The 19,047-nt window shown below is 39.6% G+C and overlaps 1 protein-coding gene across 1 annotated transcript in view; it reads left to right on the top strand.

Moving 5' to 3' along the window:
- Positions 1-19,047, top strand: part of PKHD1 (PKHD1 ciliary IPT domain containing fibrocystin/polyductin) — a 454,138-nt gene that overhangs the window by 330,194 nt on the left and 104,897 nt on the right. Inside the window, exons 57-59 of the mRNA XM_034990755.1 lie at positions 3,181-4,059; positions 4,760-4,928; positions 6,717-6,874. Of these exons, the coding sequence (XP_034846646.1) occupies positions 3,181-4,059; positions 4,760-4,928; positions 6,717-6,874 (1,206 nt within the window). The remainder of the gene's footprint in view (positions 1-3,180; positions 4,060-4,759; positions 4,929-6,716; positions 6,875-19,047) is intronic.

The following is a 19,047-nucleotide window of genomic DNA, read 5'->3' as shown; positions in this document are numbered from 1 at the left end:
TTTTTTTAAAGATTTTATTTATTTATTTGACAGAGAGAGACACAGCGAGAGAGGGAACACAAGCAGGGGGAGTGGAGGAGGGAGAAGCAGGCTTCCCGCTGAGCAGGGAGCCCGATGCGGGGCTCAATCCCAGGACCCTGGGATCATGACCTGAGCCGAAGGCAGACGCTTAACGACTGAGCCACCCAGGCGCCCCTCTCAATGTGGTTTTGATTTGAATTTCCCTGATGGCTAATGATGATGAACATTTTTTCATGTGTCTATTACCCATTTGTATGTCTTCTTCAGAGAAGTGTCTTTTCATATCTTCTGCCCATTTTTTGACTTGATTATTTGTTTTTTGGGCGTTGAGTTTGAGAAGTTCTTTATAGATCTTGGATACCAGCCCTTTATCTGTAGTGTCATTTGCAAATATCTTCTCCCATTCTGTGGGTTGCTTCTTTGTTTTGTTGATTGTTTCCTTTGCTGTGCAGAAGCTTTTTATCTTGATGAAGTTCCAAAAATTCATTTTTGCTTTTGTTTCACTAGCTTTTGGAGATGTATCTTGAAAGAAGTTGCTGTGGCTGATATCAAAGAGGTTACTGCTTATGTTCTCCTCTAGGATTTTGATGGATTCCTGTCTCACATTGAGGTCTTTCATCCATTAGCTTTCAGCCACTGGTTAATATGCACACGAGTAAAAAGATATTGTATGGTTTAAAACTATGAATTATAACCATGTAAGTATAAGACATAAAAAACTCACAAATTAAAATAATACTGATATATTGCCTTGCCTGAGATTCTAGAACCACTTTCTATTCTATAAAATAAGCTATTTGTGTGCGGAATCTAGCATTTGGTGTCCTTTGGGCCACTGTCTTATGGAGACAGGTTCAACAGCCCTTTCAGCTGTGTGCTATTGGTGAGGGAACTGTCAAAAATGTTACCACCAGAGAAATAGTTTTTGGATGTTTTATCATTCAGTGAATATTTCTATACCATCTACCAGTGCCTCCTTAATCAGTGTCATTTGATAAATTTAGATATATTGGAATCCTATCACCTGGTTACAAAGAAAGACATACATGGTCTTTTTTTTTTAAAGATTTATTTACTTTAGAGAGAGAGAGAAAACATGAGTGGGGGAGGGGCAGAAGGAGAGGATCAGGGAGAGACTCTCAAGCAGACTCCCCACTGGGCACAGAGCCCCACGTGGGGCTCGAACCCAGGACCCTAGACCATGACCTCAGCCAAAGTCAACAGTTGGCCACCTAACCAACTGAGCCACCCAGGAACCCCAGAAAGACATACATCATCTTTCTTTTTTTTTTTTTTTTTTTAAGGTTTTATTTATTTATTTGTCAGAGAGAGAGAGAGAGAGAGCACAAGCAAGGGGAGGGGTAGAGGGAGAAGCAGGCTCCTCACTCAGCAAGGAGCCCTAGGTGAGACTTAACCCTAGGACCCTGAGATCATGACCCGTGCTGAAGGCAGACGCTCCACTGACTAAGCCACCCAGGCATTCCACATACATCATCTTTCACTTCATCTGTCCTCCAGACCATGCTTTGGTCCTCCATGGCAGCCAGATGTTAGTTTCTCCTCTGTGAAAAGGGAGTGGGGAAGGTGGAGGGTTTAGGCTGAACTACTTTTGAACTTTAAATACTATTACTGAAACACTATAGCTCCCTCCAATTTTATTGAGAAAAATAACTTTATAGTTCACCTTTGGCAGTACCTTTAGAAAAAGAAAGAAAAAAGGGGCGCCTGGGTGGCTTAGTCAGTTAAGCATCCAACTCTTGGTTTTGGCTCAGGTCGTGATCTCAAGGTCCTGGGATCAAGCCCCACATCAGGCTTCACACTCAGCAAGGAGCCTGCTTGGGATTCTCTCTCCCTCTGCCCCTCCTGCTCATGCTCTTTCTCTCTCTCTCTCTCATAAATAAATAAATCTTAAAAAAAGGAAAAAGGAAAAAGAAGAAAGAAGTAACGTGAGGGATAAAGTTGTGACCTACGCAGCTAAGGGCACATGACTAATTCTGGGCACGCTAGCTGTAGTGCAGTCACCTGAACCCCAATGCAAGGCTGCTCCTTTTATTCCACCATGTCTCCCACTCCCCACAGTGTGCCTCCGTGGGGGTTAATAGTACATCCTCTATACATTTGCCTACGTCCCAAGTGTAGTGTGTTACTTAAACCTTCTCTACCTCAGTTTCCTTATCTGTAAAATGGGGATGATAATTGTACCCACCTTGTAGAATTTTTGTGAAGTTAGGAGTTTAAATATATACACACACACACACACATACACACACACACACACACACATATATACAAAAACACCCATGCATTATTGAGATATGACTTAGAACAGTGCCTGGTACCTAATGAGCGCTATATGAGAGGTAGGTGCAAAAGTTATTAATTCACCTCATTTTTTTCTATAATCGTGTTTTCATCTATTTTACTGAGAGTATATATATTGACATATTAGTGCTCATTATATTTTTAAATCAATCTAGTGGCTGTAGTTCATACTGTATTTTTGAAGTATCTACTTAAATTAATATCAAAAAATTCCTCGGTAAGACTAAATAATTCACTATCCTCTCCTGATGTAGAAGATGTAGAGAATCTTTTTATTGTGAAAATGAGACAGGGACCACAGTGTGGCTGGGATAAAAATACAGAAAAGACTTTATGAGGTCTTTAAAATGATTTAAAAATATGTTTTATATAATTGACCATTATATTCCTTCTTGTAATATCTTTGTGAGGATGGCAATAGACCTTTCACATGGGGTCGCTGAGAGGAGACACAGCATTGAGGTGAGTGGCCAGGAACCCATACTTCCTTCATTCTCTTCCAGGTCCTTGACCAGCTCAGCAGAAAAATACATGGAATCTGCCAGCTAACGTGCTCATCTCCAAAGCCTATCTCTCTTCCCTATCTGTCTTTCCTCTCCCCCATCCTATTGCCAGACTCTTCAGACTGCACATGAAACCTTGGCAAGCATTCATGTGATATTTCGGGTGATGCATATGTTGTTAGTGAGACTCATTGTGTGAAATACAGTGCTGGTATTGAGAATAAACTATTACATTAAAAAAATTTTCTTCATCTCCTGATGCCCATAAATGGGCCATCCTTCTACCTTTTGTAGGGCAGGAGAAAGTACCTGATGATCTGCATTTTGTTTGCAGGTGTCCTTCAATTTTCAAATGTGGAAATTCAGAACTTTGGGTCACCATTGTATTCAGCCATTGAACTCACTAATGTGTCGGCAGGATCCTGGATAATATCGTCCACTCTGCACCAGAGCTGCAGTGGGGGCATTCGTGTGGCTGCCAGCCACGGGATCATTTTAAAGGACAATCTAGTGTTTGGCACAGTTGGCCATGGCATCGACTTGGAGGGTCAGAACTTTTCAGTCTCTAATAACCTTGTGGTTCTGATGACACAGTCAGCATGGTCCACCGTGTGGGTGGCAGGAATCAAAGTGAACCAGGCAAGGGACATCAGCCTCTATGGCAATGTTGTGGCAGGATCAGAGCGACTTGGCTTTCACATCCGAGGCCACAGGTGTTCCTTTCCTGAAGCTCGCTGGTCTGACAATGTGGCCCACTCAAGCCTTCATGGCCTTCATCTCTACAAGGAAAATGGGCTTGACAACTGTACTGGTATCTCTGGCTTCTTGGCTTTCAAGAACTTTGACTATGGCGCCATGCTGCATGCGGAGAACAGTGTGGAGCTAGAGGACATCACTCTGGTGGATAATACTATTGGTCTCTTGGCAGTGGTGTATGTGTCTTCTGCTCCACAGGGTCACATTGAAAATGTACAGGTTGTACTTAGGAATTCAGTCATTGTGGCCACGAGCTCCTCTTTTGACTGCATTCAGGACAGGGTTAAGCCTCGCTCTGCCAACGTGACATCAAGAGATCGCGCTCCTTCCAATCCAAGAGGGGGCCGAGTTGGTATTTTGTGGCCTGTATTCACCTCAGAACCAAATCGGTGGCCTCAGGAGCCATGGCACAGAGTGAGGAATGGCCATTTAATTTCAGGAATGATGAAACTTCAAGGTAGGAGGTTTTAGCTTCCAAGCAGTGTAGTGCTTAGGATCTTCATACATCTGTGCATAGGATCTTCAATAGCGTTCAGAAATTATATCAGCAAGAGGGTACAATGTAGTCCAGTGGTTACTGTCCACTTGATAACCTGCTGGCTATTGATGAGCACAGTGGTGGTTTATAATGACAGTGAGTGGCTCCTTAAAAAGTCATTGCTTTATTTATGTTGAAGACCTTTCCCAGTGATTATTTAATTTGATTATATGACAATTCTCTAGGTAGGTGTTCTTTTTCCTATTATAAAAAGGAGAAAACAGATGCAGAAATTGTGCTTCCCCCAAGTTGGTTAGTAGGTGATGGCTAACCTGGATTAGAACCAGTTATACCATAACCTATGATGTTAATCTTCCATCAGATCTCTTTGGTACTATTGTACTCACTCCCACGGGATCGTGATCAAAACTTTGATGAAAAGTATTGCTTTTAAGACTTTAATGTGTTGGAATACTCTTCTCTTTTGCATACAATGTCCATGTCTGGAAGAACTACTGATAGTTTAAATTGGGATTTATGTTAACTCCTGGAACTGCCATGGATGGCTTAAATTTACTCCTAGATATGCATTGGTATAAGAATATTTAGTTCTGTATTCTGTATTTGTGGTTGGTAGGTTCTATGATCCAATGTTACGATATCTTAAATTTTTTTTCAGATGTCACCTTTTCTAGTTTTGTGAAGAGTTGCTATAGTGATGACCTAGATGTCTGCATCCTGCCAAATGTGGAGAGCACTGGGATCATGCATCCAATAACAGCAGAGAGGACCAGGATGCTAAAGATCAAAGATAAAAACAAGTTCTATTTTCCTCCTTTACAAGCTAGGTACCAGTTTTAGTATTTATAATAAGCCATGTTTATGAAGTATTTGGCAATTCCTCAAATCCTTAAGCATGTTTAAAAGAAAAGAATAAGATCATCAATGTAAATAGAAATAAGTTTTCTGGAAAGATATGGTAGATTGATTGAATGGCTCGGGTTCTTTACCCTATGTTCATGCCCTTTGATACAAGATTTTTGCAATCTCTCCTATAGCAGAGGCAGAGGCTCTATTTCCCTCTTGAATTTGGGCTCAGCCATGTGACTTTTTCTGGCTAAAAAAGAGAGCAAAAGTGATAGAATGCTAATTTTACTATTGTTGTTTCATTGTTTTATCTTTATTAGAGATACTTCTTTGGGGTGTTTTCAAAATCACTGGAAAAAAATTTACCCTAATTCTTGAATCTTCCGTGGAGTATGGTGTCACTGGTTTTCAGAAGCAAGCTCAGGAACCCTTGTGCAGGGAGTAGGAGGTCAAAGGATTTCTGTTGTCAGAAATCCCTGCACTGAGTGAAGTGGCTTAGATACTGGCACTCAGACCCTGTGTAACTACTGTTCTTGAACATACGATCTGGGACTTTTAGACAGGGATATGAAAACTAGATGAGGAATTCTTTTTGTCATAAAAGGGAGTGGGGAGGTTAGGAGCAGGGATAATGGGTTACTTTCTTTTCCCCACAACATTGGGGAAAACTCCTTTAGCTGAAAGAAAAGAATCAGGAAAACTTGCCCTAATTAGAAAGTTAATATGTTTGGCCCAACACCAATCTCTTTTTAATGCCCATCCCTGAGCCATTTTTTTTTTTTTTTGGTACCTAAACATTATGAGCTTTGCAATTTGTTTTATTCTGTCATTTTTTCTCCTGCCCAATTTTCCTTAGGTTCATGTCTTACTTATGGGATGAAATAGTTATAAAGCTAAATGATATTAGCATCTGATTCTTTGTATTATTAATACCTGACACATAGTTGGCATACAATAAATATTTAATATTATTACCAGTGGTACCTAAAATTATTAGACCAGGGGAAATCAAATAAATGCTCTATAATTCAATGCTATAATTGTTTATAACTTGTTTATATAACCCACCTGACTCTCAATTCTGAAAGTATAGGAACCGTGTCTGTCTTTATCACCACTGTATTCCCCAACATATAAATGTAGGCTTTCAATAAATATTTGTTGAATGAAAATATCTATTTTTACTTTGTATATAGCACAAATAGAATTGACATTTATAATAATAATTTTAAAGTCCTGCAAGGCCCCAAAGTTTCATAAAGAAATGATTACATTATGTTCAGTAGATATTAGAGGAAGGAGCATTTTATTTTATCTTGCTTCTTACAAAATTAGCAATTGAAGCAAAGATTATATATTCAGGTATCTAGAATATTTGGTTATAAGAATGTCTTTCTTTTTGCCCATATAATGGGGAAATAACATTTTCTATAGAGTTTTATTTTGTATTTGTGTAGCACATTGTTAGTAATAAAATCCTGTTGAATTTCTTTTTCTCTTTTTTCTAAGATTTTATTTATTTGTTTATTTGGGGGGGTGGGGCAGGGGGAGAGGGACAAGCAGACTCCACCCTGAGTGTGGAGCATGACGTGAGGCTCGATGTCAAGACCCTGAGATCATGACTTGAGTCAAAACCAAGACTCAGACACTTAACCGACTGAGCCACCAAAGCATCCCGAATTTCTTTTTCATGTCAGCTCTACCAATATCTGTTTTCTTTGTGTTGCTTATCATGGAATGAGAGGGTTACTTTCTGTCTGTCTTCACAGGAAAGGTTTAGGAATGCTGGTCTGCCCTGAATCAGATTGCGAAGATCCAAGAAAATACCTCTTTAAGGATCTGGATGGGAGAGCCCTGGGTCTGCCTCCACCAGTGTCTGTATTTCCTAAAACGGAGGCAGAGTGGACTGGATCCTTCTTCAACACAGGTTGGTTATATCTGAACTTGATGCCTCCAGCAGAGGGAGGATGCATGTGAAGGAGCTGGTTTGGCTGGGTCATCTAGTGGGAACAAAAGAGCCAGGAGAGGAATTGAGTTCCAGTTGGAGTCTGTGCTATCACAGGAACGCTGAGGGATTAAACACTGCCATGACAGCATGGTGATTCGCTCCATGAGATCGCTTATGTCTCTGTATAATGCGCAGATCCCAACACGCAGCTCTGTGCCCAAGTGCAAACATCCTCTCACTAGCGTGCTCACCTGCACCTGGAGCAGCACTCCAGTCAGCCAGGGAACCTGCTCCTCTGCCATCCGAGTCAACATCTCTCTTCCCTCTGGACAGACAGAAAGGCTCTCACTCTGGGGAGGGTGGTGGAGTAGATGTCCTGTAGCTTCCTTCCTTTCCTCTATCTGTTCATTGTCCCCCGAGGGCTGTACTCAAAATTCCTTCTTCTTGCTTATACAACCAGACCCCATTTAGGGATCAGTTTTAATAGCTGGAACCCCAGAGAGATCATCATCTTTCTATGTCCACAAACAATGGGATTCTGAGTTTCTGTTTGAGTTCAGGTGGAAACTGTTGCTCATAAATCTAAAGAATTTCCCCAGCTTTCTTTCTGTTTCAGTGGTTGATTCTTTCCATACTTCTCTTCTAGTCTCCTTTTCCCTTTTTAAGTTCTAAGTGAATGAATGTTCCAGGTCTATGTTCTCAGATCTCTTTGGTTCTCTCCCTAATCTTGCTAAGTCCAAGGTTGAAATATCTTCTACTGCTGATGACTTCTAGTTTATATCCCCAGCCCTGAACTTTGGTCTGGTATATCCAACTGACTCCATTGGGAAGTACAATCGGCATTTCAGACTCAACATACCCCAGATGGATTCTTGAGCTCTGCCTGCATCCCAAGCCTGCTTCTTGCCTAGTTGACCCTACCTCCATAATTGGTATCATCATTCAAAATCTAGGAGCGAAACTTTATTCCTTTTTCTGATATAAATGCTCTCGCTTGTAAACTATCATCATCTCTCACCCAACAAGGGAATGGAATAGCCTCCTAATTTGATCTTCTTTCTTCTGTTCTTATATCCCACAATCTGTTTTTCACATGGCAGCCATAGTGATCTTTTCAACTTTCCAATTGTTTTCCATTCCCCTGGAATGAAATCCAAACTACAAGGCTATAAGTCTTGTAGTACCTGGTCCCTGACTACCTGTGACACCCTTTTTACTTATTCATCATGGTCATATGTTTTCTTTAACATGCTAAGCTTATTCCTACCCCAGGGCTTACCTTTGCATTGGCTGTTTCCTTTGCCTGAAATCTCCTGTTCTCATTTCTTTGCAGACCTAGCTCCTTCTGTTCAAATGATAGCTTCTCAGAGAAGCCATCCCTGGTCACTGGGTCCAAAAGAATTATGCCCCCATTCTTTTCTAGCTCTACTATGCCTGCTTTATTTTTTGTCAGAGTTCCACTATTTAAAATTATGTTGTAAAGACCCTTGTTTACTGATTGATTTATTGTTTGCTTTTTAAAGTGCAAACTTAGTGAGGGCAAGAGTTTTGTCCTGTTCGTTGTTATATATTTGGGGAATGCTCAACAAAGAGTAGTTGATGGGTTGATCAAGTGAATGAATTGTTGATAGCCAAGGAGAGTATTAATGCTGCTTGCCCCAAACCATTCGAGAACGTACAGAAGAAACTGAGGCTTCAATTTAGGTCACGGGTTTAAGGATTTACCCATAATAGGAAATTTGGAACCAAGACTTTCCTAGGTCTCTTCTTCCTTGTTGCCACCTTACTTCCATTTGAACCACTGCTATTTTAACGTTTGGCATTTACAGAAGTTTCTACGTAAGTCTTTTAATTACCATACGATTTCATGCTTCACTACTTTTTCACATTTCTCTTAAATATTTTCATAGGTTGAAGGCTTATCTTTGCAACAGGATGACATGCTGTGGGGACTACAATATAGGTTTTAAAAAGTCAGTGCTGAGTGCATGGAACATGCTAAGTAAATATTCATTTTGATATGTTGGTCATATCTGTTGAATATAACAACAAATACATTTTGCACAGAGGAATAAAATGCAGGGAAAGTATATATTGAGGAAAATACGTGCAGAATAGTAAAAGAAAAAAAGATAGGCAGCTACTCTCTTATTTGCCCCTATATCTATTCAGATAGCTTTCTATAGTAAGTTACCCTGCTGGTGTTAAGAGTCATCCCACTGTTCTAGGTGTTTATGCCATGGAGAAAAGATCCTACTTTCAAACAAAGTACAGGCATAATTGTGAGGGTTTTCTACACTTGTGGTTTTTGGTGAGGACCTCACTGCTGTAGAATCAGTACCAAGGGACGTGTGTTCCAGAGTATTTAATGGAAATTACATTTCAGAAAATAGTAAGGACTGAAGAGTGTCTTAGTTTGGGTTGCTCCAGAGACAGACATTGATATAAGGCTTAGACTCTAGTAGTTTATGGGAGGGGGTGAGCATGGAAAGTAGAGAGAAGTGGGGAAGTAAGACAGGGAAAGAGGTGAAGCCAGGAAGGATGGACTCAAACTGGTTTCTGCTGTGTACAGCTAGAGCTCAAGTCTTGGGGGGAGCTCCAGGAGACCCTGGGCACATGACTTAAACATATCCCTGCTAAGCTATGAAGAGGCTAAGGTATTTATATTCAAATCCCTGCTTGTCATTGGCTGAAGGATGCTTCTGGACATAAACTCTCTAGCCTCTTGGCTTTCCCTGAACAAAGGCCAACTCTGTTCTTTCCTGTGGCCAGGAACAAACCTTTCTTAGAAGGAAGTGGTAGGTTCTACCAGCAGTCTTTGGTGTGTGAAGGTGAGTGCTAAAAACATATGGCTGTGGCGTTGAAAATGTCTGGTACAAACAGGAGCTCTAAAATGGTGATCAAATACTCCATGTGTAGGGGGCCTGTGTGGCTCAGACTGTTAAGCGTCTGCCTTTGGCTCAGGTCATGATCCTGGGGTCCTGGGATCAAGCCACACATTGGGTTCCCTGCTCAGCGGGGAGTCTTCTTCTCTGTCTCCCTCTGCTCCCCCCCCCCACTTGTGCATGCTCTCTCTCTCTCAAATAAAATTTAAAAATCTTAAAAAAATACTCTATGTGTAAGTAATGGGGTGGTTGGATGAACTCAGATAGTTGCTTACCATGTGGTATAAATATACTGGTTAGGCATAAACATGCTCTTGCGGCTCGATGTATATTTTATTTTTCTTAACTCTCTGATGTGGTTGTGAAATCTGATTCAATGGTAAAACTCTAGCAAATATTACAGTAGAACATCCCACTTACTGTTAGTGTGTGGACAAGCATAATTGGTAGTGTGTGTTTGTGTGTGTTCCTGTGTGTGTATATGTGGTTGAATGTATACAGGAAAGAGTATATGACTGACTGCTTTCAACTCCTGATGTTTTAAAGCTTTATAAGATTTTAAATAAGGTTGCTATAGGTACCAACTACAAGGATTCCCACAGTAGAACCTGCTGTTTACTGCACTAAAAATACAACCTGTATCTTCTTGCAATGAAGGAGACAGCACAGAGTATAAATGGTGTCTTCCAGGTGCTGACAGGATTGTACGGTTTTCCTTTGACTTCCAAAATATGAATAGATCCTCCTTCCCTAATTCATGTCCCTTTTTATTTCTTATTTATTTATTTTAAAAAATTTTATTTATTTATTTGACAGAGAGAGACAGCAAGAGAGGGAACACAAACAGGGGGCGGGAAGCCGGAGAGGGAGAAGCAGGCTCCCCGCTGAGCAGGGAGCCTGGTGTGGGGCTCAATCCCAGGACCCCAGGATCATGACCTGAGCTGAAGGCAGACGTTTAACCGACTGAGCCACCCAGGCGCCCCATCCCTTTTTATTTTTTAAACCATTCTCTTGTATGCCACTTTCCAATTCCAGTACACAATCTGATAGATGAGAAAAGCACAAATTTAATCTGAAGAGAGGGAGTGTCTATTTTGTATTTTTCCCCTTCAAGACAAGAATTTATAATATTCTGTAGAACAGGAAGAGGAGTGCGGCAGAGATTAAAATGGAGACCACTGGAACCAACTCTCATATTTTTTCCAAGTGGCATTGAATGTGACACACCCTTATGTTCTGTCTCAAATCTATTAATAAACAGCTTGGAGTCCCTTGCCTTTGAGGATTATTTTTAATTTGAAAAATACAGATTGTATTTGCACATATAAGTTCACAGTGGAGCTACCAACCCAGACAGATATCCACAGGTCTCGGCATATTGTCATATACTCTAGCATTAGAAGCAAAAATTATCCATGTGGATCAGCTATAAGGAATACTGTGCCAGTGGGTTTTGCTCTCTGTGTGATGCAGGGTGTGTAGCCAGGGGAAAAGTGAGCTGTTAATTTTGATTTGTACTTATCTGTAAGTTTGCGTTTGCAGCCAACTTTGAAACATGCATGGCAATAGAGTGCAAAGCAGCTAATCGCAAGCAGGAGATCCTCTGAGAACCATTTGCATTTTATTCTGGAAGGGATTTCTTTTGATTATGGAAGCAGCTGATGATCTGAAGATCCAAAATCATGGAGAAAAACCACGTCTTGAAATGTGTATCCCATTCAGGTGGGACTAGACAGGTGCCAGAGCATCCCACTCTGGCTTCTTAGTCATTTCCAGTGTGTCCCACACTACAAATGGGTGGCTTTACCTCCCAGACCAGTTTGTACATGTGGAGTACCTGTGTGGTTGAGAGAAGACTGGAAGAAGTCAGAGCTTTACTTTCAACATCATTTTACGATTTCTGAGCCATGATGTAGAGAGTAGAAGGGGGGTGGCCTGGAGGGGGCCCTCCTTGAGCAGCTTTTGCATGCCACATGCTGAAGTTGGCATTTTCATTCATTGTGCAAATGCATTTTGGCCACCTACGGTCTACGAAGGCTTCTAAGGGTGGGAGCTCCAGTTGTGAAAAACACAATGCTCCTGCTTTCATCAGGCTTATGTTCCAGTGGAGAGAGATATATAAACAAATAAGAATATGCCAATAGTGATGGGAGGTACGAAGAAAATAGTATAGGGTTTTGGGTTAGAGTGGTAGATCGAAGGTTGTGCGTTTGTGCACGCAGGTGTAGATAAGGGAGTTGCTATTTGAAACAGAGTTACATTTCCAATGAGACCTGAATGAGGGGCAAGGGGTCACTGCTCGGAGCAGAGGGAGGAGGCTTCTAGGGACAGAGAGCAGCCAGAACAGAGGCTCTGAGACAGAGGCTTCAGCGTGTCTGAGGGTGGGTGGAAAGGTGATCAGTGCTCCCGGTGTGTAATTAATGGGAACAGGAGTAGTTGCAGGTAGCCAGGAGTCAGCTCCTTCCCAGGCCAGGACAATTTGATAAGATGATGTTGGAGGATGCATGTTGGAGGATGATGTTCACTCTCTGAAAAGATGGTACATGCAGCCGTGGAATGAATGGATAGGGAGTGGGAGTCAGACTGGGAGCAGGCAGTGCAGTTAGGAAGCTAAAGCTAAGGGGGGCTTAGGGATGCACCACCCCACAGGTGGTCTGCTGACGTGTGCTGGCCCGCAAAGTCTTGCACTCGTCTATAATGAGATAATGACATGAATCGGTCGCTTAGAAACATAGCAACTTGACAGTAATTTTATGTCTGTTGACTCTAATAAAGAACATTTGGGGCTTTTATTTTGTATGTCTAATTGGTCAGATAATTTATATTTTTAAAATTATATAAATTGGTCCTCAATGGCCTGGAAATTTTAAAACAAACAAAACAAACAAAACAAAACAAAATACCCTGTTTCTTGCCAAATATTTTTCAATTGAGGAGGTAAATTTGATGTGCTTAGGGCAGTGGCTTCTGTAGCTGACTTATCATCAGTATTATCTAGGACAGTAAACATTCATTTGCATGTTGGGGAGTATTTTGAGTGAATAGGTGTATGTGAGGCCCAGGCCTTTGTGTTTAAACACACATATACACAGATACACATTCATTCATACACACAACCTCCCCAAGTGATTCTGTTGTGTTAAGGTTTGAGAATCACTAACTATAGAGTAATATGCTTCCTTTGATGTAAACAGACAGGATGTTATGAAGACAATATTTTTAATTTAAAAAGTGAGCAGTCTCAATTTTTCATGAAAAATCCAGAATTTGCTCCCTGTGCCAAATACCATAGGCATAAATATACTTGCTTATACACACACTGGATATATTTCTGAAAAGGAATAGAACATGAACTAAAAAGATATAGGAGTCTTCACAATCTAAATTAAGTCTTCGAATAATAAGGATATATTAAACTTTTTTTAATGTATATTATTTTTGCTAGCTAAAGTGACTTGAATGACTTCAAACTGTCACTTTAATAATGAAGCATTGGATAAAAATGAGTTCAATGCTAAGTTTATTTTTTAAATTCTACATTGAATCATTATATTAAAAACCTAAACTCATGATAAGCTTTTCCCACACTTTCCTTGACGTCATTCCCAGCAAAGTACTGTGGTCTGACCAGGACTTCTGACCAAATCCATCTTCGGGGCAGGTGAGAGTTTCCCACTCTTTGCCACAAAAGGGTAAGAAACATTTTTCAAGTGGTGTTCCTTCTTGGTCGCTTCTTGAGAAAGTTATAAACCATTATGGAGACCTTAAAAGTGACTGACCTCAAATCAAAAATAAAAGATGAGGTTGATAAAAAAGAAAATAAAGCTGGCATTTTACTGTCAGCCCATGGAGTGATGAAGTGGTTTCCAACTGAATAATGGGAAAGCTCCAGCAACAGGGAGACATACGCTCAGCTGCTTGCAGACGGAGGGGCGAGCATTTTCTCAACTCTTTGTTGCTAGATCTCGAAATGTGTCTTTTCTTTAAGCTTTCTAGGCTTCTCTTTCTTCCCATTTGTCCTGGGAATGACAGCAAGATGGTATTATAAAATGGGAGAAGCGAGAGGGAGGGAGAAAATGAGGGGACAGAATGGAGAGAGGAAACGGTTTGTCTGCCAATATCTGTGCTTGCAGAGGTCTTTTTCTTCTAGCTAGAGGGGAAAATACCATTCTCTTTTCCCAAGCAATTATAGGCCCCAAAGATTGAAACTTGGTATATAGCTCTTTAATCTCAGCAGATATTTATGGTTAAACATTAGACTTTTAGGATTCCAGATGTCAGGGTATTAAAATATAAAAGCACAGTCTCAGAAAATATTAGAATCTTTGGGATGCGTGGCTGCAGGGATTTTTCTCCCAAGCAGAAGAGGGCAAAGCTTTCCATGATCCTTTGTGAGCCGAAAGAGCACCTTTCCTTCACCTGATTCTCTATCTCCCGCATGACTTGTCCCGTCTCTAGGCCATGAATGGCATAACCGTGTTGGATTGTGTTTTGAAATTGTCCAGAGTGTGAGTTGGAATGCTTTTTGTGTGTGATTTGTAAAGGATGATGTGAGAAGGCATATGAGCCATGGGAATAATTTCTGTTGCCTCTCCTCAATCTGGACACTTTATTCTTCCTGAGATTGCCTTAATCCTCAAATCTTCCGTTAACAGCTAATACTTGTGGAATATCCATCATGTTTCTGAGTTTGTGCTAAGACTTTCACATGAATTATTTCATGTAATCCCATCAACAGAATATATCCTATGAGGTAGATACTCTTATTCCCTACCTGTTATAGCTGTGGAAACTGATGTAGAGATATTAGGTAACTTGGCCAAGCCATAAACTAATTAATAGAAGATTCAGGACTGAACCCGTGTTTTTCACACTATGTGCGATGCTGTGCATGGTATCCTCTTGCTAAGGTTTTTTTCCTTTTTTCTCTACATTCTCCAGTGTTAGCTCTCTTAGATCTATCAGCCTTTCTCACACAGAGTCCTGTCTACACAGAACAAAGCAAACTGAGACTGTGCAATTATTCCAGCAATTATCCACCCCAACTAGCAATAATAATAGTTACCATTTATCTAGCATATTCCATGTGCCAGGCATTATGCTAAGTGGTTTATAAATACTCCCATTTATCCTTTCAACAACCTTAACATGTAGGGATTGTTATCCCTTTTCAGCATTCGAAGAAATAGGGGTTTAGAGAAGCTAACTAATTTTTCATGGTCCCGCAGCTAGACTGTGCAGAACCAAGATTTAAATCTATATTTGTCCGATTCCAAAATCTGGGCTTGGAACCACTTCTAGATAATTATCATCATGTGGTCTAAATCATCTGGTGGGGAGCTGCACCGAGAGATATTTCTTAAAGAATTGACATTTTTCCATCTTACATGGTAGCAAATCGATTTTTATATTTTAAAAAATAACTGTCAATTACTATAACGTTTTTGAAAGACGATGGTAATAATGACCACAAAACAGCCTCACTTACTTCCTCTTCTTCGTATGTATATAGCCATTTCCTGTGTACGAGGAAAACAGACTCTGGCATTTTGCCAGTGTTAACCCCTGGCAGTTGTGTGACAACAATAGAGCAGTATGAAGTAGAAACTTTGGTCATGAACTCAAAAATATTATGGTCGGGCACCTGGGTGGCTCAGTCAGTTAAGCGTCTGCCTTCCGCTCAGGTCGTGATCTCCCAGTTCTGGGATCGAGCCCCGCATCGGGCTCCCTGCTCAGCAAGGAATCTTCTCTCTCTCTCTCCTTCTGTCCCTCCCTACTGCTCATTCTCTTTTTTTCTCAAATAAATAAATAAATAAAATCTTTAAAAACTTTATTATGGTAATTTTTCTGTAGCTTCCCCTTCCTCCCAATAAATTGAGGTAAGTTTTTTTTTCCCCCCCCAACTTAGATGTTTCTTGAGAGTCCAGTGAGAGCAAGGCACTCTGTACTGTTGGGGTATCCTATATAGGACACAGCGAGGTAGGTAAGAGGCCATCCTTTCCCTCGTGCATGGATGTGGGGGGCAGGGGCAGGCTACGAGATGGAGACAATGAGTTAATATAAAATTGGCACAAAATACCCTGGAGAGTCCACGTATACCTGGGGATCTAGACAAAGGCTCTAGAAAGGAAATGGAGTTTGCCATGAGCCTAGAGCATCAGGTAAAGCTTTGACAAGCATGTATGAAGGAAGCCAGGCAAAGAGGATGTTTCAAAGTGCAGACAATGCGTTGCAGTGTGCCCGCTCCCCTGTGGAATGCTCCTGGGTTTCCAGATGCACCTGGGGCTCTGGCTCTTTGTGCCCTTGCTCTGCCTATCACTGAATTCTACCATAGCACATCTGATGCTCTCCTGCCTCATCTTTCAAGCCTGTCATCTCACCAGACTGTGAATACCTTGATGACAAAGATCCTTGAATTTTTAGTATAATCCCTGGAACATAATATATGCTCAGTAAATGTTTGCTGAATGAGGGAATAAATGAGTAAATGGGTGAATGAATGAGTAAAAAAGTCAAGAATTCCAGTTTCGGTTGCCAGTCAGCTGTTCCACAAAGTAAATCTTACAGATTTACTTAACATATACTTTGTATTAGCTTTCTCAAAGAATGTTCCCTATTCACTCATCTCAGGAGATGGTGCAAAATGTGGTCCATGGCTAAATTTTGAAAACTCTGACTATTCCCATTTTGGAGATTTATCATGTACATTAAGATATTAAGGGTTCTGATAAGTTCTGCAATTAAATTTAAAAATGCTATTTAAATTTGTGTTATCCGGTATTTCTCAAACTTCTTAACTAGTGAATACTTATTCATACTACACATTAGTGTCCGTTGGAATTAGTGTACTTCAGAATGCATTTTGGGAAATACTGGCTCATATCAATTCATTAGTTTGTAGGGATACATGCCAATTGGAAAGAACTAAGATTACAGGATGTTTAGTTTGGATGGTTCCTTAAAGGTTATTATGTTCCCCTTTTCATTCAGTGCATAGATGGTCTCTACCTTTAACTTTCTCAGGAAGTGGGAATTCACTCCCTTCCAGGGCTACCTAATATATTTTGAATAATTTTAATTGTTAGGATTCTTTCCATGATTTCCATCACCCATGACCTAGTTTGCCTTTTGGTGTGAGAGTACAGGTTTAATTCTTTCCATATTACAGCCTTTTACATATCCAAACCAGTAAAACAATGATCTTATAATAACCCAGTATGCGGGCGCCTGGGTGGCTCAGTTGGTTGAGCGACTGCCTTCGGTTCAGGTCATGATCCTGAAGTCCCGGGATCGAGTCCCGCATCGGGCTCCCTGCTCGGCAGGGAGTCTGCTTCTCCCTCTGACCCTCCTCCCTCTCGTGCTCTCTGTCTCTCATTCTCTCTCTCTCAAATAAATAAATAAAATCCTTTCATATTGTGTATTTGAAATTTTGTTTGTACTTCACAGTTATAGCATATCTCAATTCAGAAACTACATTTTCATCAGAAATATTTTATGTGTATCTAGATTTGAATTGAAAAAGTAGATTCACATGTACAAGTTGTTCCAAATATACCTAAGTATTTTCCAACAATTAATCATTTATGCACTTTAAATTATAAGTAATTAAATTATATTCAACTTAAAATTGAATTCTCAGTTGCTCTAGTCATATTTTGAGGGCTAAATAACTACCTGTAGCTATGGTTACCATATGGGTATCTTTCTTCCTTAGTTCTGGAAGTTCAAAGAAAGAGAACTGATTTTTTTTTTTTTTTGTAACCTGTGTAGTAGACTCTATTAATCTCTGTTAAATTTCATTTTTATAAGTCACTTTTATAGGTCGTTAGATGTAACTTAGATTTCTTTGGATTAGAAACTAAGCCCAAAATTAGAAACCATTCCACAGATCCCCTAATTGGTTCTGGGCATATAACCCAGTCAGTAAAAGAAAGAAGCTTATCGGAATTATCTGCCATTAGTAGGAGCTACTGTTCAAATAACCAGTCCTCCAATAAAGCATCAAGGTTTTCTGAGACTGGGAATTTTACTACTCAAGTTAAAGACCCTTTATTGAAAAGTCTATTCACATTTCTATGCTTTATTGTATGAGAAGATGGATAATATCAATGTTCCACAAGAGGGACTATTTTTGAATATCTGTAACTAAATGAAATTACATGACTTTTTTTCTGTGATAATATACTGGCTCTCTCTTTTTTCTTAATTTTCTTTACTTTTCTTTCTTTTTTTGCCCCTGCCCCCATCCACTACTCCATCTCCCCAGATTATTTCCAGACTTCATTGAATAGTAAACTGTGTTCCTATTCTTCAAATTTTAATAATGAAAGAATTCTGCATTGCTGTGTTCTATCTTTCAGTACAATAGCATTGAATGATTTAGAAGGCAGAAGCTCAAACGCTAGCTTATTTTACACCTAAGACAGATGGATGTTGTTTGTTTTATTTGTTTGATTGTTTTATATATTCTTATGTGTGTTTGTGTGTGCGTGCACACATGTGCATTTTAATGGAGGGAGATACTTGAACAGTCCCATCAGTAAATAAAATGCTTGTGCCTTACCAATAGGTACTCAACAAGTTCATGACTCAGACCTTCTCATTTCAATATTATGGACCTGGAAGATTCTTTGATCTGGTTCTCAGTTTTCTCTCCATATATTTGCACACTCACTAGATGTAAAAACTAATGCTATTTTGTGATGGTTTGAATGTAATTATTAAAAATATCCTGAAAATACATGTGTCGAGGGAACAAAATTTTAGAAGTTAGATATAGATCCAAATGTATTTGAGAAATTAGTTTATAAAAAAGATGACATTTTAAATCATGGGAAAATAGAAATTATTCAATTAATGTCATTGAGACATTTAAGTAGTCATTTAGGGAAAAAAATGGAGAAATTCATACTTTTCTTTTTATAAAAATAAATTCCATATGGATTAAAGAGGAAAAAATTGAATATATAGAATTACTAGAAAATGTCGGTGAGATTATACTTTTCTAGTTATGGAGATATTTCTTAGCATAAATAAAAATTCAGGAAACATTAGATAAGTATTTGATAAATTTGACTAAGAATTAAAAAGTTCTGCAAAGAATATCAAAAACTAAACTAAAAAACCTAGGAAAAATTTACAACTCATAGAGAAAAGAGCTAATTAGTTGATAATACCAAAAAATTCTTACTAATAGTTAAGAAGGAAAAGGAGCAAACCAATTTAAAAAATAGTCAAAGGATTCCAAAATGTATTTCACAGAGAAAG

The sequence above is a fragment of the Mirounga leonina genome, unplaced genomic scaffold (genome assembly GCF_011800145.1).
Source record: "Mirounga leonina isolate KUSES-001 unplaced genomic scaffold, KU_Mleo_1.0 Mir_53, whole genome shotgun sequence".
Classification (NCBI taxonomy): Eukaryota; Metazoa; Chordata; class Mammalia; order Carnivora; family Phocidae; genus Mirounga; species Mirounga leonina.
This window is presented reverse-complemented; position numbering and strand designations above follow the sequence as displayed.